We start from the raw sequence: 23,828 nt of genomic DNA, 5'->3' as shown, positions 1-23,828 counted from the left end.
CGGAGAGCGCACCTACACTGGTTTTTTGAGCGTTGGACTAGCCCGCGCTCAGGTGCCAAATATAATAAGTATGACCCTTTTTTGCAGGTAAGTAGCACGTGCGGTTTTACTTAACAAATGACAATAGGATTAGACGCCGGGCTCTGTTACAAAGCTACGAACTATACCTACCTTTTCCTTTTCTCTAGGATGACCACCAGGAAAATTATGCAACTGTATTTTTTTGCACTTACCCCAACAGACTTTTGGTCAGTTTGGATAAAGTTTAGAGATAATTTTAGTTCTTGAAACATCATGCCTGGCCCAAGACTATGCAATTAAGTGCATTTACCACGATTTAAACTAATGGTTGTCAACAGTTTTTAGCGTCGTTAAAAAAACATCTTCATATTTTTTTGTACAATCGCCATCAGATATATGTATCGGATCGGCCGAGGTGCTCACAAATATCTGAACACGCCTCTATTGTCAAGGAGTGCGTGTTCAGACATTTTTGAGCACCTAGGTCGCTCCGATATATCTGCTGGCGACTGTATATATTGCAAATGGTGGTGTGGCTTACCTTCGTACATCTGCGCGTATTGTGGGAAGCCGGCGGCTCGTAGCCATTTGCACGCCTCCGCCGCTTCGATCTCTGAAACAATAACACAGTAACGTTAAAACATTTCACGCGAATATTGCTTATGCAACAGATTAATTGCAAAGACCAAGTTTCGAAAATATTTTTTTTATTTGGAAGTTAAGTAACTACATTGCTATGTTTATATTATTATAACAACTCTTGATGAACATCTATTCGACTCTGTCTCTTATATAAATTCATAAGAAAACATGCACTCAATAATATTGCAACATAAAAATAACGACGACAATTATTCTGGGTTAAGAATGGCACGAGACCAATGACAGAGAAAAAAAGTGCCTCAAGCTTAAGCTAATCTAATAAATTATAATAGCATTAGAAATTCAAAACAAATAAAACCAAATGATGTCCATTAGTTTAAAAATGGGGTAAACCGCTTACGCAAGCAAAAAACCTTCAAGGGCCGGACACAAACAATAGATAGAAACAAAATGCCTTTCTCCTATAAATATTAATAGTCGAACAGCCAGTGTTATAGATCCGTGTGTGCCTGACAAAGTTAATGAAAATTCATAGGCGGCGGATGGTTCGAGAGTTCAAGTGATTTCGGTTACGTTAACTGCTTTATCCACGGTGTAGGCCATAGGGCCAATCAGTGCCATTGTAGGGCTGACGGCTACAAATGTCTAAATAATGGAGAGAAACTGCTCTTGAAATAAAACACAAATCTGTGAGCATGCGTGAAAGTGAAATGGATACGGCTGTCGACCTAACGAAGCGTGTGACGAAATCATTAACTAAAGGGACTTAAGATGATTTAATTAAGAGAGTTTTTACAGTTTTATGCAAACTATTTCAAAATTAGAGGTACATAAGTATTAAAAAAAAGTAGTTCAACATATATGAACTTCACTCTACCAATAAACATCAGCATTATACTATTTCGTCGGGCTGTTGGCCTGATTGTAAGTATAGGTATACATATATAGATAATTATTTTGCAAAAATAGAGTATAATACCTACAGCACAATAACAAGTCTGGCACATCAAATGGTTACCCAAGAACTTAGGAAATCAGAAATACTAAGCACTTAAGGACTTCTTGAAAGAAATCTACACAAAATGCAAGCAGATAAGAAGGTATTTAGACTTAATTCGATTTAATCTTTAAATTAATAGATACATATATAGATATAAAACAAGTTTAGATACTTGTTCTGTATAAATATCACAATATCTATCACCAAACTTATAATATTTCCAAATCTGTCTGCACTACAAGTTGCATTAAGTATAACATATAAAATAAATTTGAAAGCGAGATGTCATTTGAATTACAAATTAATAGCTTATTTAAGCTTAATTCTTCACGCGATTAATTTTAACTACAAATGGTTGGACACAGTAACCTTTGGCTAGAAAATTTGTTGCATATCGAATCATTAAATCATCGGATATAAGTAACACGAATACTATGTATGTTTTACTTCTTGATTAGCTCAGGAGTGAATCACGTTTCCTAGAATAGGACAATAATCAGATCTTTGTATCAAAAGATATTTCACAGAATGAAGGATCTTGTTAATTTCAATCAAGCCGAGTGTTTCATGTTTTCCTTGTATTCATCACTATCTTCAGAAATCTTTTACTTGGATCAAGCAAGAGCCGTGATAATGAAAAAAAAAAAATGTAAAATAATTTCGTTTATAGCAGCAACTTTTGGGAGCTTTGAAATACAATATTCCAATGTGGGATTAGTACGGACCTAGAGAAAATATTCTCAAATGGAATACGATATTACAATTGGAGCTTATATTATAACCGATAAAATGACTCAATTTATGAAAATTATTATATCTGTATTCAATTTAAAGATCCTTGCATTAAGCCTTCAATGCCACAGCAGCAAAAGTGAATGAATTCCATTCATAACATAAAGTGGGTATGCACTTTTGCGGTTCGCTGTGCCTTGTATTCACCATTCATATGTTTTCCTAATAAGGTCTTGAATGTACCGGCTTACCTTTATAAGGGTATGATGCTATTTAGATATTGTCCCTTATCCGAAATAATTTAGTTAAAGTTAGGACGGAGGACGTGCAGAGAATTATGTAAATTCGGAGACTTCATATTTTTCGTGACCTAACTCAATGCAATCTTTAATACCCGCAGAGATAAGAGCTTTAACAAACAGACTAGTATATATACAAGATGAAGATGCCTTGTCCAGTTTACACTAGCGAGTAACTCTTCATTTCGGAAGTTATCGAGGTCGGGAGTTCAGCTCTAAGTGGCAAAGTGTGCGGCAATTTTTCACCGCCTTGTATTGACTTACTTTTAATGTTTCAGTAGGGTTCCCCACAACAACTGTTTGTCTTAACAAGATCATTCATTATGTAATTGAATTGGTCCTAACAAGACAAGTTAAACAATAACCATGTGAAACGAAGTACAAAGTTATAGGTAGCTCTGGCGTCGCACCGAATTTTGATCAGATTCAACACATATCGACGCATATTGAAATCTACAGATATGTACAGTGAGCGAGCCAATATTGCCTTCTACATTGTACCTGACAAGGTTCTATGTTTTTTCTTATCAAATTGATAATGTATCTTTCTTAATTATAATGTTCTTGTTTGCTTACAATCGCACCCACATTTGTGAAAAGCTTGTAATATTATTGGAACTTGTAACATTGCGGTATCATCGAGCTGATCGCCTTAGCTATAGGTGTACGCTGTAATAAAACAAGTAAGTACCGTCTAATGATCGTCGCTATGAACCTTTATGAGTTGTTGACGGTGAGTAAAATCGTACCCCGAAAAATATTTTTTTGACAATAACTTATATGTAGTTTACGTTCCCGTCGTCTACAGAACCCGATCGTTACTTTTCTAACAAGTTAGCAGCAACTACATTCTGAAGACGTATTACCCGTTTAAAGAGCCCCGTGTTTTGATACTAGCAAGTGATTTAGATAGTACATCTCGGCTTTTATGTTATTTCGGTTATTTATTACCTGTAAAGAGCCCTTAATTGGTTTCATCACCTGTGTTAGACCGTGGAATTGATTTCGGCCATTATTTAATAGATAACTAGTTTTGTAAACGTTTTGTTTATCGCTTTCTTTCTTTAATGAGTTTTAAGTTTGATCAATGATTATTTTATTGGGTTATTACTTTTTAGTCCAGCGCTCGTCAGAACGGTTGTATTTATTTTGATAAAATGAAGTTGATGATTGATGTAAAATTGAAATGTGTCCGAAATATCAGTCTATTTTGTACCGAAGTACCTATATGTTCTGTTTCGCTACATAGTTCTTGTTTGGAAAATAGTAGTAGTCCGTTCACATACTAGGTAGAGGAGGTGAGACAATTAGGTATAATAGGTAATGCTTGCTGCATATAATGTTTCTTGATCCTCGGTAACATATAAGAGAATGTAGGAATGTAAGCTTTGTGAGTTTTGTAAGTGCAGACATCCCCACTGTCCACCTGTAATGTCATAACACATCACATTTTTATTTCAATAGTTGTCACTGAGCAAGCTATGGCCTAGTTGTGTTAATGAGGCGGTGCCGCACGCTATTTGTTCTGGACTTAATTAAGCCCTGTAGTTGACAGACGAGTAATATGCGCTCGGCCACATAAAGGTCTTCACAGAGGCAGCTAAGCCATTTGTTATATATGAAGAGTAATAGATTATTCTACTGCATAATGGAATAGTTACGCTATACGGTATACCCATTATAACTCGATTAATTATATAAGTACCTACATATGGCATATGTATATAAAAATAAGCTTTGTCGTATATTTTCAGTTAAAGCACCATGTACTGGCCGCGATGACTGAGTGAGTATTAACAATTCTATGCAGTCCTTCGTTAGTTATGACTAACTAGTCTAACTACCTAATAAAACAAATAATTGTATGTCTCTAAATAGCAGTTTAAACAATTTTAAGTGAAATATTCATGTAGTTGAGGTCTCTAGTTACGTCTCTCTTTAAATTACGTAGTTTCATAACGATGAGTACTATACTGTTTTGTTTATACTGTAAGAAACAGAAGACGTAGGTATGTAGGTAGTCCTGTAACTTTTAATAAGTAAGCCAAAATCATAAAACATTATTTGTTTACCTAAGAACTTTCTCAGGTGTTTAAATATTTTCTCAGCTGTTAAATAATACTGTTCCCTATATATACACGTTTTTACTAATACAGGTTACCGGTTTAATAGTTCTTTACAGTTTAGGAGCTGGTTGCGAATTATCACCAACTCTATAATACCGTAGGTGAGCATTTCTCAAAAAGTTTGTACATTTCGATCACCTCTTGTAGATTTCTATAAAAATTGGTATGCTGGTAAAGTATGTACAAACTTTTTGAGAAATGCTCAGGTATTTGTCATTTGTTTACGTTGAAAGCAAATAAAAAGGTGTCAAAAACACCCATATAAAACTTTTCACACCATTGTGATAATATTACGTGTGTTTAGATAACGCAATTTTGCGTTATGTTGGAGTTGCGACATATTTCAATACCTACTAGGTAAAATAATATTCATAATTCTAGTAAGTAGGTACAGACGTATTTATAATAAATTCTGATGTGCGTTTTAATGAAATTATTTGACAAAATATTTCAATTACCAATAAAACAACGACCCTAGTTGACGAATAGAGCAAGCATTTATCAATGGAATTTTACAACACCAATAAGTACATATTAGAGTAACCGTTCCAGTTCTAAGCAGATAATGAAGTGAAGTGGACATCGTTACGATAGTGGCCCGGAAGGCGTTAACGTTTACATAAAGGAGCCATCTGCTGATGTCAGAGCCGATAACACTTCATCAGTGGGGAGAAACTCCTGACTTCGGGCAAACTCGGCGCCGCTCAGCTCAGCATTGCTCCGAGCACTTATTAAGGTTGACACAACTTAACGTCCCTGTGCGTGTACGACCACAGATAAGATAATTACTTGAATTTTGACAACCCTAAATAGCCGAAAGGGATAGTGCCATAAGTTAGAAAGGGATATCATGATTCGACCCTGAATCGCTGTCAAACTTCGGTTTTGTAGGAAGTGTCCTTTCTGTACGATAGTACTATTACTTATTCTGTGACTTCATCTGTTTTGAGCACGGCTGGGTGCTGGTGGGGGCTGTTACTAATAATTAGTACATTCTTGTTGGGTTAAATGTATACCTAAAGGTATCTATAAATCTCGGCTGAAACTAGTTAAAATTAACTAGCTATTTATCTTACGATGAACAATGACTCGAAGTACTTTTGGTTTCTCTTCGTATTGAAATATAAATTGCATGTAGGTACATACAGCAGTAAAAGCGCGTACCAACTTCATGAATGTAATTCATTCATAAAGTGGGTATGCAATTTTGTAGCATTTCAAAAGATACTAAATATTAAAAAATAAGTACCTGTGATTTGCACTATGTTCAAATTAGGAACACTCATGTTGGACTGCCCACCAACTCACTGGCACTTAGAAAATCGGTTAAAATTGATCATGCGCTTATTAACACCCTTTTCTACACAAATTAACACATTTCTAACGAGCCGTTTTCCATCACGTTACACCATCAGCCGGTTCCGATATAAAACAGTTATGGTTTTTTATGGTCACGTTATACGTTTACTTTCACTCGTTTTTATGGTTATTGATGGTTTTCAATGGGCTTTTCGCAGCGGTTGCGTAAAGATCAATAGAAAATTTACCATTGAAAACACATTTAAAAAGTATAATAAACCGGAATTAGAGCGAAACACTTTTGATACTTTTCGGTCGAAGTCATTAACACTTCAATAAACTTGTAACTAAATCCATATAAACAAGCTATTTCATTTCATTTATAATGCATAGTAAACTACTCGTTAACCACATTTTCCGCTTTGAATAAAATGAAAACTCTAAAAACGAGTTTACTTTTTTAAATTTAAAGGCCAGTTTGTTCTCAACAATACCTAAATATTAAACGCAAAGCAAATCAAACACAGTATTTCTCGTCATTTTAGAACATTTTTTCAGCACAACAATACACTACAATCACATTTTTCTCGTTTGTTTTTCGTTCAAAAACATGCGTTCGCGCACCAGAGCTGTGCTGGAATGATTATCAGTTTTTTTTATCAGAAACTAGTCACTTACGTATTGTGTATTAGCGTCTGCGATAGCGGGACTATGATTCAGTATTGGAACTGTTTTTGGATACGGTAATTTTGTTTTAGTTTATGGGTTTTTAATCTCGCTTTTATGTAGGTACCTTTAGGAGTAGGTCACTTATGACATTTATGGGAATTCGTGATTATTGATTCTGTTTAACTATGAATTAAAGCAGTTAAGTCGATTGGTAACGGAAAAAATCAATCCGCCGCAATCCGTTGAATTCATTTATCGTTCTATTTAGCCATGATTGTATACACTGTTGTTTTTTTGAACTCCTTTAATTTCAAGGGTGCATTCCGAAGCTTAGGTACTTTCTCTTAGAAATAACATTTATACCTATGTCATAGTTTTTAATTATAATTTGGTTGAGTTAAATATAATGCCCGTGTTACAACAAATATGTAATAAATATGTGATTAACTTTTGTGTTCAAAACTGATAAATAAAAAAAATATAAATTTCCAAAAATTAACTATGTCATTTAGAGTTTCATGCTTAGTCGTAGGGTGAGTTGTTCATCAGTTAACCATCCTTTTTTCGAGCGGTAATATCTCGCTAATTTTCAATTAAAATCAAATATTGCGAACATTAATCGATAGACTATTTAATTGGCTACAAATTGGCATTCAAGTTATTTTAATTTTCCTTATAGGTTTTACATTATTGTGCTTTTAGAAAAAAATGGAATTTGGCTAATAGTGTCCACCCTATACGACAGTATTAACCAGGGGGGTGTTCTAGACTTAACCAAGTTGTACAAATTTAATCACTCATTTATTATTTATTGATTAAAAGCAAAAATTCCAAGTATCTAACTTATGATAAGTCGAATTACTATGTAATTACCATGGTAGAAACATCAATTTATTTGTTGTAACTAGTTTCCATACTTATTTGTATAAGTTTTGCTATGATTGCAGCTTATTTTTCATCAAAAGTAACATTTATATATTAGTTTTAATATGACTAGCCATGGCTAAAAGTTCGACATCAGATTTTGGTTAAATGATCGACACCCCCCTCCCGACGCGGTTCTGTTCATCTGACTTTTAAACTATCAGTTTAAGATACATAATACCTACGTCAAAAGAGACTTAAAGAATACATCTAAGCAGGTAAAATATTAAGATTCTTCTATAACTTAACAAAAATGCATGAAGCGAAAAAATTCTTACCTTGATTTCCCAAAAAGATTTTATCAAATATTGAAATTCTTGTCTCACTCGTCCGCAGCTGGAGCGAGCGAGCTGTTTTTGTTTTTTGCATAATTTAGATGAACCATTTTTAGGATTCGAAGCATCAATGGCAAAAACGGAACCCTTATAATTTCGTTATGTCCGATATCTGTCCGTCCGTCTGTCTGTCCGCATGTCACAGTCACAGCCATTTTATTTGAAAACTTAAAAAAAAAACAAGAACATAAAGCCGAATTAATACTTTCTACGAAAAGTGTTTTGAACATGATCGGTTGAGCCATCAATGAGTTTTTCCAAAAAACATGACGCATGGGCTGCAAAGGGACGCCGTTTTGCTTGTATGCCTTTTTCATGTCATTATGAAGTTAATGGAAGCCTCCATTATCATGGCTCGACACGCACATGGCCGTTTTTTTACTGAATTGTAAGTGTAAGATACACATAAAAAAAGCCCGCAAATATTCCTAAACTATATCTAGAAAATAAGTTGTACTATCTATGTAAAATAAATAAGATAATTAATAAGATTATTATAATTGTTGATACCTTTATAATTTATAACATGTTATACTTTTTACACTATTTTGACAATAAAATATTATCTTATCTTATCTTATCTTAAGTAAATTTTAACAAGTACATAATGTTTAGTATAATATAAACTTTAACATACAAAATACCTTATCCAAGTTTTCCAACATCATGTTTCCTAACGTCCGAATGACTTTAAAAATTAAGTAAAATATTTAGAGCCCTCCTTATCAGTGACTGTCATTCAATATGTTATTATTTGTACACATATTTGGGCGACGTAGATCAACATCGGAACCATGTTTAACCTTATACTTTTGTCATAGAGTTTGTTTTGCGTTGATGCGATCAAAGTCATTAAAATTTAAACTAAGGATTGGAATTAAAAGTTGTTTTTTTCTTGTATTAAGAACAGCGTATGATTAGTAAACAAATTGAACACGATTCTCGAATAATGATTGATTACAGACGTAAGAAAGGCTAAAATATAACAAACAATGCATGCACTAAGGCCACGTAAACTAGGTAATCGGATCATTACCAGAATCTTACTCATACACCGTGCGAAATAAACCAGCGCTAAACAACACTGCACGATAGCCATCAATCATTATCGCTTCGTACTCTTACAAAAAAAGTCAGATCATACAAAATAATTCATGGCACTTACAACATTTTCTTAAGGAGAGCCGTAGATGTATGGCGTGAGTCATACAGGCTGTTATCAGTTTCTAGATTTGCGAGATCGGTGAATGAATGTGTCATCGCAGGTACGAAAATGTTGAATAGCATTATCGTGTTATCTCACTTACCAAGTGCATTGTTGAGTACACAATGCGACTTGATAAAATAATTTGTAGCGGTATTCGAACTTTAAAAATCTGATCTTAATTTGATAGTATGTACCTACTTGTAATTTGTAATGTATCGCGCGCAATCATACAAAATGTCATATTGGCTTTTTTTAGAATGAAAGAAGCTAATGATAAGGCTAGGTTCACGCCTAACCTAGCCTAATATAAAACATGGAAGTATTTAATAAACTGAAAATGACTTTTACTTTGACTTCAATAGGAAAAGTCCTTGTTATAAAGCGCTGAATGGGCACCCTACCCATAAATCTTTACGCCGATACTCGCGGTCGCGGCATTAATGCAGCCAAGAGCCCATATTTCTGCGTGAAGTGTGGTTATACGAGGCAGTGCTCCTCTTGGATCTTGAAAGATTTTACGATGTGTGAGGTTAAGTACGTCACTATATTAAAGATGTGTACTTAATAGCTGAGAATGTCAAGTCCACTTTAAATTTCTGGCTTTTTGAAAAGCAACATTATTTGCTTACAATGTGTATTTGTTTTATAGTGGTTTAATTTACATATTTATTAATTGTAGCTTATAGACTGAGTAAGAATAGGATAAGAAGAAAATGAAGAAGTATTATTAGACATAGTGAGATGAATTCAACAATTTAACTTCTTGTAAGGCCAGTTTGTAAGTCTATTCTTTAAAAAATGCGCCGGCTGCCTAATGCATAACTTTTAATAAATTCTTTCGTTTCTGAAGTACCCAATATTACTTCTATTTATATTGCTGGCATATTTTCAGCGATTTCTATCTTATGCCTTATGCCAGTGCTAAGTAGCACAAACCAGCCACAGAAGTATATTTGGGCTTTTACGAATTGCCAGATGTTCCTGCGAGTATGTTTGAAATAGGACGCTAATATGTATATTCTGTATTTTGCGACTTGGTGGAGTTGGTGGAAAGTGATTTCAGAGTATATTCGCGTGCTGATTTGGGCTCATTCAGGTGACTCGCAATGTTGGTAAAGCCTCTTTGTATGAATGTGTATATTTAGAAAGGGCTAAGAGTAGGTAGCTGACATTTTGAGTTTTCCTGAGACTTATTTTCGGTAACAAAGAAATATTTATTTATTGACTCGCTTGAACTACGACTACGACTTGACTCGGAGTTAAGTTGTAGGAAATTGAACGATTCCGTACAAACGTATATAAATACAGTTCCGTCATTCGTCAATTACTTAGCAAAACATTTCCGCAGGAGTCAGTTATGCTTTACATATATGAAGAAGTCGCATCGTCACTGGACACTTATATATTTAGTTTAAGAAAAAGTACAAATAATACCTTATCACTAAATAATGGGAAGGTTTAGGATTTGCAATCATATATTTATGCTTGCAAACATATTTACATAAAATAAAATTGGGTCGGCGGTAAAAATACCGCCTATAAGAAAGCACTTGTAAACGAACATTCTCTTTTTAAAGTCAGTTAAATATGGGTAAAAATCGGGCTGCTTTTGAAAACAACAACAGAAACAACATCATGCAAAGACTTTCAAAAAAACACATAAATTAGGTTTAAATTTCACTTTAGTTGTCGTGTTTGAGCGTTTTAATTTTTTTAATGCGTAAACCAATGAGACTTTATATTATACTTCTGTTAAATATTGCATTTAAAATAAGTATTATAATTATTTATTCGTAAAAGCCCAAATATACTTCTGTGGCTGGTTTGTGCTATTTAACAAGGTTTTTTTCTTTCAAATAAATATTATTCTTATTCTCATTCTTAAATCTTTTCACACGATTAACAATTACAAGTGAGCATTTTTGTTTTTTTAATCCACATGGACAAAACATACACCTACTACGCGCGTAATGCATTTTTATTAGGAAGTATTCTTTTAGAGAACTGTGCTCTAACCTGATAATGGGAATCCAACAAATTAACATAATTTATCGGCTTTTATTTTCTTTATTTTATTTCACGAGCAAAGTGCAGTCTTTTGTCAACATATTTTAAACCGCCTGCATTAATTCCGCATTTCCAGGTGACTATGGGTATTATTGGGTATGGCCGTAACGAACAGTAAAAAGGTGCAAAGTGGCACTTAGAATTCAATTTCGCAGAGAGAGTGCGTAAAGCTCGTCATAAAAACATATTCACGTGAAACAAGGCATTTGTTGCAGTGGACGGGGTGTGGACTGAGGCACGCCTTGGAGTAAGCGGGGCGGTAGCGTGTACTGTTGCACTTGCTCTTTACATAGCTCTTTTGGTTACAAAACGCTACAGTAGCGTTTTGACGAAGAAGAAACGGTAAGATGCTTTCGTTGTAAGTATGTATTTTATGCCTTAGAGCCACCCCACACTAGCGTCTCCCGAGCGTCGGCGTTTACTCAACTATATGGCTGCCGCCCGACGCAACGTTGGTGCAACTGCGTCGCGACGCCATTTTCCATAGAGCTGACTAGACGCCGACGCTCAAAAGACGCTAGTGTAGGGTGGCCCTTACGGTTTAAGCGGTTACACGGATTTACATAGATTGACGTTAGATTCGTGTCAGTTGTGGAAATGACTAAAATTGATGATGATGCTGATGTAAAATTAGGAAAATAAATAGTCATTTGTCTAGATAAATCAGATAAATCGAATTTAAACAATCGTGAGACATACACATGACAATGTAACAATGTATCATGTCGCGCAAGTGACTACAAACACGTGAGTGAAACCGTAAAATTATATTAAACAAATATATTCGCGAATTACGTTGTACCTGGGTATATGCTGCTACAAAAGCTGTGTTTTTGACATATGTCACGCACAAATCATTATGAGGCACTTCGCTTTGAAAGATCTTGTTTAAGTATCGAGCTAAGCCACAGCCTTACTCGAATCTCATACAAATTCATGGCCTCGACATAGGAGGTTCAGTCCATAAAGCATGACGTTAGGACATTTTTACGAGACCCCGTGACTAGTTCTAGCCGAGATCTTGATTTTATGTTCTGTTTAAAATTCTACTACTTAGGAGATGAAATGTTTAGTAGTGGCAATAGATTTAGAGACACGATTATTTTAGTCACAAATCGTTAATAAATGCCGTACTTGTAGATTCAACACCTGTTTTATTTTTTGTTGTAGATGCAAAATACGAAAATATTTTTTATATTTTAAAATATGCCTTCCCTATTTTGTACAATGGCCAATTAAATATCTATGTAGGTACCCTATTCATAAACCATTGTACGTTATTCTTTTGTAACTATACCTACACCAATACAATTTTTTTATACATTATCAAATCTACTTCTTTAATGTATGTACTTACCTATACTATGGTATTTAAAATAGGTAATTTATGTTAAGTTGTCAGAAGCAGCTGCATTTTATACAAATTCCACCTACTCAAGTCTTATCTAACCCATAAAACTAACAACTTCCTACTATCATCAAAGTTTTAAAAACTTTCGTTTATATTAATAAAGTTTCAGCTTTCTGCACTAAGACATAATTTAAACGCCATAAAGATGCCTTGAAACAGAGGAAAGTGGCGGCTGCGCGAGTTTATGGCTAACTTATGCCAAGTTAAAGCAGCATTTTATTGGCACTAGAATCTTTACACATGACACTTTCGCATATTTTTACTTATAGACTATAGATGTATATATTATAGATCACACACTATAGAGAGGTACCTATATAGAAGGTAATTAAAGATAAAATAGATATTGAGATTTTTAACTCGGTTGAATAGAGTTTAAGTAGAGAAAACATAAAATTGCATATAATTACATGTATGTAAAAAATGGCATAGGCTTTTGGAACGAACTTCCTTATCGGACGGTTTGCGGGGGCTAGGCGAAAAAATGTGTAAGCGTTGGTCGTCACAAGCCATACTAGTGCAGATGCAAACTTGCTGCCATTACGAGACCTCCCCATAATGCTCAAGAACCTTGTCGGCACTTGTATTTCTCTTTGATGTTAACCTATACAGAATAACGGATAAGTATTAAAGAAATAAAAGCGATAAATCAGCTCAATGCTCCCCTGAAAAGTGAAAATACAAAACGCCATTAAAACTGTTTGAAGAGGATAATTAAATTTACAATTGACCGACGATGCACAAGACGATAAAAACTCACACGCTTGAATTGAAGAAGGAAAATATTTGCTGCAAATGAATTCCATTATAATTCATTTTGTGTTCTCATATTGTGGGTGTCTGATCGTCAAATTAGTTAAAATGATAAGTTTTCGACGCCACGCGGATCCGTTTCACGTATGTGAGTCGTCTATCTTGCTGCTAATGTATCTTAGGGGAGACCTCACACCAATCACACCTTCTGTCATCAGTAAATCAAGCTAACGATTGCTAATGGAAGATGACGCAGCGATAATTCATTGTGCTACAAATGTCGTAATGCTGAATTAGCATCTGCCCACGTGCTCATCCCACTAGATTCACGCCAGTTTGCTGTTGCAAAATATGTACTACATGTGTCATTACTCATGACAATTGGACCTCCTGTCCCTAATAGTTTGCCAATAAAGTATTGAGTGTCGTGGTGCTGGCAACATCGCATCAACTACTCAGCTTTCAGCAACGTCAACTTATACAGGACATTCACTATAGTGATGATTGAAGTGGGTGATTGCTGGAACAAGAGCACAAGGAACTTCTACCGATCAGTGTGCCTACGCTCATTATTGTCTGACTTAAAAGTTCAGATTTGCAAATATTGTGGGATTAGGTCAGGAAGCGTCTCTCTAGCTTCAAAGGTTTATTATATTAGAAAAGAGAGTGTCACATGAATGATATGTAAATAATAGTTGCGGAATGGCCAAGTTTGTGGCCAACTCGAAAAAAAAAACTGTCACAAGGTAAAATCGTAACTTAGCACTAAATTCTTAAAAAGTGCGGATTAAAATACATTTAAACGAATTTTAAAAAATATTTTTACAGTACATTTGGTCCTATTTTCCCGCACTAGTGCGAAAAATAGCACTTTTCGTGCGATGTCAAAAGTTTAAAGGGCCATATGTACTGTAACATGTTGTACGATACACGTGCGAATAGGTAATTCGCAACTCGTGTCGATTTAAAATACTCCCTTCGGTCGTGTTTTAATTTATCACCACTCGTTTCGAATTTCCTCTTTTCCGCACTTGTATCGTAAATAACTATTTAGACATTGTCGTTTATAAATATACAAAAAAGTAAAACTGAAAAGATAGTTTCAGTCTAATGTCTAATACATATTAAACTTAATTCATTTTAACTTCGTGTCTGTACCAGTTAGCTGTAGGTGGGTAGGGAAGTATATTAAGCTTTTTGATCCAGTGTTTTACTGAAACGAGTACCTAAGTAAAAAGAGTGTGACGCGTAAAATGTAATTCGCCCGTGAAAGGCAATTATCTAAGTTTGTTTTTTAGTCTTGAAACTTTTCTTTTTACTTGTGATAAAATGAGAATTGAGCAATTTTGATCAATTTAATTACTTTGGCCACGAGTTTTTATAAGTTTGGAACAAGAGAACGCACTCAAGACTTTCATTATTGAAATTGTTATAAATATAAATTATAATCTTACTTTGGCGATGCGATCAAGATTAAATTTAGTAGGGCAGCAAAGAATGGAGGTTATTTTGGCAATGTGCTAGAATATCGGTAAGCAAAGTGTAGGTTTAACATTAAGTACTTTCGATTAAAATTAGGCATGACTCCTATTGTTTTTCAAATACAAAAAGTAAAGGTATAATACTTTTATACTTTGAATTTTTCTTCATACCTACGTCCTTAAACAAAACGTTAAAAAAAATCAACACTACAATCTTAAGAGTAGTGACATCATGTACCTAGGTATAAAATGTATCGTAAATTGTGATGTATCCGTTAAAGGATTAAGCGGTAAGGGTGCACCTATTAAAAGCAGCGTAAATTTTATCAAATAGATTCATGTGTTTTGTAATAAAAAAAAAGAAATTTTAAATTTTAACTGTTTATACTAATAGGTACATGTTCAACTACAAATATCTAAATCGGAAACACGTTTAATTACATTTAAACACAATTATACAACAAACTTAATACAAGTACCTTATAAAATAAATTAACTAAAACTAAACCTAACAAAAAAATAAAAATCCCAAAAACCTACCTTCTAAGCCTAGGCCCCTCAGCAAGGTGCCCATCGCGCAGGCAGCATTCCCGTGCTGTATTGCGATGGCAATTCTTTGCGCGAGAAAGCTGCCCGCGCGAGAGTCCTCTGTTGCCTCTATCTAATTATATTATATCTAATAAATATCTAAAGGTATTTCTCGTTCATACAAATGTAATATGTTTTAAAAAAAAACATAAATTAAACAATTGTATTATACACATATAGTTAATAATACAATTTAATCACATGGAAATTTTAACAGCTCTATGAATATGAAATCGGGTGTTAGAGGTTAGGTTAGGTCGTCAATGTCGACTGTGGCTGGCAGATATATAGGTAGGAGTAGGTCTGTTTCCGCACTCTCTTGTAACTTAATTACTTATCAAGCTTCTTAGGCAAATATGTTACGTTTAGTTTTGTGTGTTTATTAACGCAATCACACTTACGAAACACACTTAGCGCGAAACGTGAGGTTGTGTGTTCAACGGATTCTCAAGAAGTACCTACCTATTTTGTTATTTTTTACAAGTGGTGTATTCTTTTATAAACAGTGAATAGATTCGTTCAATCCTCAATCATTATTTAATGCGCTGGGACCTACTTGTGCTAACCAAAATAGTTATACTTACACTTGTCTGTTTATCTTGTCTTACTACTTGAACATACCACGCTGAATGTTTATGAATCTTTAATATTATTTTTTTTGGTTCCAGTCTAAAAACGTACCTACGCAATATATAAAAACACCTGAACTTGGAGATGTAAATAGTGCAAGGCGAGGTGTGGTACCGGTGGGTAATTCCTAAATTTCGCAGTCAGCGCGAATGACTGAGCTCTGACCTATAATTACGGATACTAGGCAAGAATACAGGTGTCACATAATAATGGAAAAAAATCGCGAATTATAAACTTCATTAAGAATAGCGTACGTGGCTGATCCTTTGGATAAAGAAAAGTTTACCCTTTGTGGGCACTTACCTTTTAACTTATCCCAGTCAACGACGTGAGGGCTCTTTACACTGTACGACAAAATATTTAAAAGCTTGAACCAAACAACCCAACCGTCTGATGATATGCGACCACCTTAGCTTAGCTTATGGACACTTCCAAGTCCGAATTGGGCCTTTGGTAATAAATATGGTCTTTGCTTTTGTTTAGACACATTTTAGATACCTACTTAGACAGATGCAAAACCTGTAAACGGCACAATAATATTAATATTATTTGTAAAAAATAAACAGCTCTTTGACTGAAGAACAGGCGTACAGAAGGAAAGCGAAGACGTATATCGGCTGTCCTCTTCGGGGACAGAACAAAATAAGAACTACGTTGATTGCCAAATAGGGATCCCTTTGTTTCCCATAAACTTATTGTTTCGAATTTCGATAGTCAGAAATTGATATCCATATAATTTATGGACATAAACATCAAAAGTCATAATTTTTGTTAAGTATAACGTTTCATAGTTCTAATGTTAAACATCTATAATATTAAACGCGATAATCACAAAAGTTATAAAATTGATGAGTATATAGCATTCAAAGGTATATCAATAATTATTCAGAAATATTTTAAGGCTTATATTTTATCGGAGTAATGGTCGTTAATCATATCGTTTTAATGTCATCCCTTTGTTTCCCATAAACTTACTGTTTCGAATTTTGATAGTCAGAAAATGATATCCTCTAATATTCTAATATTTAGGAGCCATAATATTAAACATTATGACTTTCAATAATTATGTCAAACAAAGGGACCCCCTTAATGACTAATGACTAAAGTGAATTACGTCTAAGAAACCAAATCAATAACATCCTTCATATAAAGAAAAAAGAAATCTGTTTCCTCAGGGGCTCCGTCGACTCATTGGCGGGACGAAATGGTTTACAAAGCTACATGAAAAATAAGAAATGACGGGGAAATCAGTAAGCCAAACATAAGAAATCTGTTTCCTCAGGTAGGTTCGTTAGTTACCTTGTGTTCCTCAGAGCGGAAATAGGAGCCCCGCGAAGCGGGGCTCCGTCGACTCGTTTGCGGGACGACATGGCTTAATAAGCTACATGAAAATAAGAAATGGAGGGGAAATCAGTAAGCCAAATAAAAATGTATCCCCAGGTAGGTAGGCAAGCATGCAATTTGTATTGTTTAATTTTATAACTATTGACAATATGACTAATAAAGATTATGATGGATAACGTTATGGTCTAAAAAAATCGGAACTTAAAATTTAGGGAATGCAATAGAGCCCCTACTTATCATTATAACCTGCGATAAAAGACCTAAAAACGATTATTGTAAGCAAGTTTATTGCCTTCAACATTATGTAATGGTATACCTTCTGTACTTTGAATATTATGAGTAACAAATTTTATGACTAACAATAATAATGACCTGCAAAAATCGGAACTGCAATTTATATTGTTAAAATTTATGACTATTGACAATATGACTAATAAAAATTATGATGGAAAACGTTATGGACTGAAAAAATCGGAACAAAAAATTTATGGGAACCAATAGAGACCCTTGCCAAATATTTTGAGCTTTTCTACGAGCATGAAATAACCGTACCAGTAACCTAATACACACATATTACACATGATTGCACATGATTGGCGCGACAATATCCCGCAACGAGATAGACTACCCGTCTATTTCTAACTATGTTAATAAAGGAGGGACGGGTAGTCTATCTCGCCGCGAGATACTTTCGCGCCAATCATGTGGTAGCCCGCCTGAAAATATAATGTGATATACATATAAGCAAGTGAAAAAGATAGTGCCGCGTAATGTAAAAACCTTGAGCCCCGAGGGTAGCAGCCTCTCTCGGCAAACAAAATGTTTACCGAAGCGGACGCCTTTGTCTTATTCCCTTATTTGTTCAAAAGTGGACAAGAGTACGCTTGTTCCCGGCTTTGTCCTGCGGACAAAGTATCATTCGTCATGAGATTACTGTCAAAGGTATTTATGGAGATTAAGGATATCATGAACTGCTCATGGAATAAACAAACAATTTGCAAAAAGGCGCTAGAGATTGATTAGTCTCTGAAAACTAGGAAACTAAGATGAAATAAGGAAAGAAGGCAAAATATCAAAAGCAGAGAAAAAAGTAGAATACTATCTATAAATTTGGACACTAAGGAAATTAAAAGGAATAAAATCCAGAGCGGAGAAAAGAGTTTGAAAATATGGAATATCGACAAGTGCCTATTAGTTTGGCATTTGACCGAGCTGAAGAATAGAATAAGTAGTGAGTATAGACTACTTAGATGCTGACGTGGAGTCGCGATCCTTCGCAGTTAGGTAAAAAATGCTAACTTGTAATTAGGAATTAGGCATAAGTACGTAAATTGGTGACTTAACGTTATTATCAGAGAAAGTTCTGTCTGAAGTGTTCGCGGTCGTGTCCAGGTTTCGTATACCCATCGGCGGGTCCTCATTTCCGTGTAACACGGTAATTAGGCCCCGAGTTATTAAAACACGTGTATTCATGTACACGAATCTTAATTACACGCGGGCCTAACCCATGTTGACGTATAGTGATGACGGGTACACAGAGTAGGTACACTTGTCGGCGTGTAACACGGGTATCGGAAGTCCTGATCTAAACCTCTTTAGCTTCCTTTATCCGAACTAGACGGTTATTGCGCTTTGTTGAGCTCCGTTATGTGGTTGTACGAATATGTGAATTTGCTTTGATATATTCTAACAGACATTTCTGACAGAGACACGGTCCCGTTGAGCAGTCTTTACGAATTTGCGTAAATCATATTCCAATATGATTCCCGGGAAAGATTTAAAAAGGCATTTTTATTTAACTACATGCATTCACGGAAATCCCTAATGGTACGAGTATACAAGTTAAGTTATATTATAATAAAATGTAACAAATTTATTTTTGGGGTGACATTCACAGTCACCCAAGTAGCACAGATAGCTCTATAACTACTCACTTTTAGTTCTATCTAACGCTCTGTGCGTATTAAGACACTTATAAGAGCACACTCGTGGTCCTACAGCTGTATAATAGATCTCAGTAATATTTATATAGCTTAGGGCTGATTAAAAGCTGCATTACGGCTCTGAAAACTACCATTAATATGCAAAGAGTGATATAAAGGTATATTTGCTACGACCCTATACAGCTTTAAGGGTTATCAAATGCTTTAACCGTTATAATGTCTGTTTAGTGGATAAAATTACGCCATGTGCTGTATAAGGAGGTAATTGTGGACTTTTATTACGTTGACTTATTAAGGGAGCACAAGTGAACTATTATGAAGCTAATAGACGTATAATGGAACACATGTGGCATATAATACAGCTTGTCGCTTAACATGATTACCGCTAAGCAGCTTTTATTACACTGACTTTTAAGGGACCATGAGTGAACTAATATGAAGCCAATAGACGTATAATGGAACACAAGTGGCGCATAATACAGCTCATCGCTGAACGTGTTTACCGCTAAGCAGCTTTTATTGCGCTGACTTTTTAAGGAAGCACGAATGAACTATTATGAAGCCAATAGACGTATAATGGAACACACGTGGCGCATAATACAGCTTATCGCTGAACATGTTTACCGCTAAGCAGCTTTTATTATTCTGACTTTTTAAGGAAGCACGAATGAACTATTATGAAGCCAATAGACGTATAATGGAACACATGGGGCGCATAATACAGCTTATCGATGAACATGTTTACCGCTAAAGCAGCTTTTATTTCGCTGACTTATTATAAGGGAGAACGAGTGAACTATTATGAAACCAATAGACGTATAATCGAACACATGTGGCGCATAATACGCCTTAGCGCTGAACATGTTTACCGCTAAGCAGCCTATTATACTACAATTGGGACTGTCTGCATAGCGGCTGTTTAAACGTTCACAAGATGCCTTATAATTGTTTAGAGGTTCACTCGTGTATCGAAATAACGACTTGGACTGTATAGTGGTTCACTTAAGTATCTTTGTCAGATATATAACAGTCCTATGCTGCATATTAGAATTTTAAAGGTTCACGTTGCTTTTTAACATTGACCGCCATTTTATTGTATATAACCTACAAAATTGAAATTGCTTTTCCAACTTTTAAGGGTAACAATAAGGTTTTGTGCCTGAGTTCTTAACCTAAATCATTAGTTTAGTACTTTCTATAACGTATTATTAACTTTTTATCTCATAATTCTGTCCAAACCACTGAAATAGTTTTTACACATAGCTTATTTATATCATTTATTTAAATAAATACTGATTATTTTCGTGGCGCACTGAAATTTTCTTAGATAATGTATATATATAATGTCAATAAACTTGCATTCCCAAACATCTTTTTCGCATTAATATATAAAAGATCATGTACAAACATTTAACTAAACACTTTAACAAAATGACTTATGGTGTCGTTGCGCTTAACGTTTTTGCTTCAATATAAATATGTTCACCTCTGCGTTCGTCGTCACTATACGAAATATAATAGCTGATTTTTAAGGCAGAGGTGTAAAAGTATGTTATTAATTATCTTTTATTCAGCCCAACGTCAATCTTTCCCGGTATTAGGGCGCACATGTGACATATTAGCTGAATAAAGGGTAACTGGTGGTCTCTTACCCAGTCAATATACATCTCTTATAACTCCTGTTACCCCTTATAATTCCGTTAAATTGCTGCTACAATGCTCTTAAGTAGCTATGTGAACTTAAGGCTGCCTAATTTGTGCCCATTTAAGAGTTATAAAAGCTGAAAAGACGCTTATACAGCTCTTATGCAGCTTTTATATTCCAGCTTCAAGCGTATTCGTACTTCATTATGCGGCTGCTATACAGCTAATCTGTGCTACTTGGGCATGGTTTGAAAATAAACTATATACATAACAAACCATAGTAGAGAGAGCTGATAAGTGATAACTAGAGTTGGTTTTAAAATTGTTTATTGTTATCATTCGGATAATATTTGTTTTCATTGTACACAAGCCATATTTAAGTTGTTGTAAGTGCCTATGGGCGCCCTGTATAGTATGGTCTATGCTATTTAAGTCACCACAACCTAATACTTTAAAACTAGATTTTAACATTTTGTTGTACCTAAATGTAGGCCCTGTGCGCTTAAACAGTGGGACGCGGACGTACTATGTACTCATCACGGAACAATGGTGTTCCGGACATTAGGAAGACGTGCGCTGAGCCGAAGCTACACATAGAGGCCCTTTTGACATTTAATGTGATGTAATGTAAAGGGTACACTGAGCGGATGCTGCTCTTGCCCGTGTCATGGGACGCACGCAGATGCAGCACCCGCTAGGGTGTAAGAACTATTGAGAGTTCAGGTAATCTAAACTGAACTAAGCTACTTGATGAAAGCGAAGGGCTAAATACTGGGCTATGGGCTATGGGATATAAAACCGGAGGCCTACCTTAATATAATGTTATTATTAAATATTTATTAAATTATTTAATGGATACCTGGTTTAATGTTTTATAATCATATGAAACGAAATGAGGAACAATATATTCCCAAAGCTATCACTTTAATCTTCGTTGAAAGTACAATAATGATATGAGGCGCAATTATGATTCTCACCATTGTATCTCTTCTCACGGAAGTGCATTAGTGGACGGGGCGCCTTAGTTTGATACGTTAGAGATAAACGGTACTACTGGAACTCGAACGCATTTCTATGCCACTTAATTTATTTTGAAAATAATTTAAAACGAGCTCTCTTATTAAGCACACATAATTGTTCGCTATAATTTTATTATATTAAGATACTGATATTCCATAGCAAACTGGGATTGCGTTACGTTAATTAGTTCATTGATATGCTAATATGGTCGTAATTAAAACATTTTTCATACCTATTATGTATGACATTCTACACAGTCAAGAGTGATGAAAACGGTTATAGGTTTATATATTTCCCGTAGAAAGTGCACTAAGATTAAAATTTAATGTAAGTATTTTAATTAATGTTTAATTATTACACCGTACATTATTAATCTGCTTGAATAATTCTTCGCCTCAAAATTTACATACCTGAAACAAAAACATACAAAACATGAATAATATATATTTATGATGATATGATATAAGTAATTAAATTGAGAAATGCTTATTAAAAGTGATTAAAAATGAAAACTGACTTCTTTTCGAGAATAAGTCGTAGCCGAACAGTGGTTCTTGCATCGCCCCCAAAACAATGGGGCTATGACAAATGCATAGCGGGCTCAATTCATCTTGGTGAGTGATTTGTCAAATTTTGTCCGTAATCCCATCCGTCCGTCGACAAGCCCGCCGGGCAAGACGGACTTATCATATGTATGAATACTTATCGTGGCGTTTATTGATCGTTTTGAAACTGTTTAGTATTTCGTTTTCGATTTGCGCAGTTGTACAAATATGCATAAAAGAGGAGTTATTTATTCCTGTTATTAATGGATATTTTTTTTAAGAAAAGTATGTAATTACTTCCATCATACAAAACCATACGAAAATTTGTTGCTTTCAATGTTCACTGAATTAATTTAAGCGTCCATACAGGCAACTTTTTTTGACGTGATAACGTCTTATAAATTGATGAACACCGGTAGCATGCACAAAAAAGTGTCACGTTGTGGACAAATCTTCATGGTAACGTTGTGGACGGATCTCCATGGTAACGTTACGTAATGAAATGGTAATGTTTTCTTATGACGTTATCACGCAAAATTATCGTCCATAAACCGACTTTACAGACAACGATATTTTTTCAATATTAATATGTAGTAGGTTGATAGATCCAGACGAGTCAAAAGAGTAGGGTAAATATGTAATACCAAGTCCAATAATGAGAAAAACTAACAAAGGATGCTTGTGAGTGGTTGATCTATTTGTTTGCGAACCAGTGTTTGTGCGGAGACCGCAAATAAATCTAAAAGAAGGTCGAGTCGTGTTGGACAAGCGGCAGACATACGGTGAAAAAAAGAAGAAGTACATACTGTTATAAGGGTCATATCACACACATATGTGTGCCTGTAAGAACCATTTAAGCTTCTACTAAAATTTACATATAATGTTGTTAGCGAGAGGTTATATTTCACTAACGGATTCTTATATTAATAAAGGTTCAGGGTCATAATGTTATTTTAGGTTAGGTTGTTTAAAAATGTAGGTACTGAACTAATTTAAATATTCGCTTTGTTATCAAACGGATCCTAAATCATCATCAAATCAAATCAGGTTAAAAGGGCAGACGCTTTTAACCAAAGCAAGGTTTAAAATTAATGTCATTTCAGAAGTATTTCGTACGTTTTGAAGATATTTTTATCATTGATAAAAAAAGCTTTTGATCTCCGCTGAAAAAAACTGAATAGGGCGAA

The 23,828-nt window shown here is 34.8% G+C and overlaps 1 protein-coding gene across 2 annotated transcripts in view; it reads right to left on the bottom strand.

Moving 5' to 3' along the window:
* The window catches only part of LOC134794818 (rho GTPase-activating protein 7), a 318,807-nt gene that overhangs the window by 61,301 nt on the left and 233,678 nt on the right, over window positions 1-23,828 (bottom strand). For both annotated transcript variants that reach the window (XM_063766619.1, XM_063766627.1), the window contains exon 2: window positions 563-634. In XM_063766619.1, coding sequence (XP_063622689.1) covers window positions 563-634 — 72 coding nt within the window. The remainder of the gene's footprint in view (window positions 1-562; window positions 635-23,828) is intronic.

Source organism: Cydia splendana, chromosome 1 (assembly GCF_910591565.1).
Source record: "Cydia splendana chromosome 1, ilCydSple1.2, whole genome shotgun sequence".
NCBI lineage: Eukaryota > Metazoa > Arthropoda > Insecta > Lepidoptera > Tortricidae > Cydia > Cydia splendana.
The sequence above is the reverse complement of the archived record's forward strand: the minus strand, read 5'-3'. Positions and strand labels throughout refer to the sequence as shown.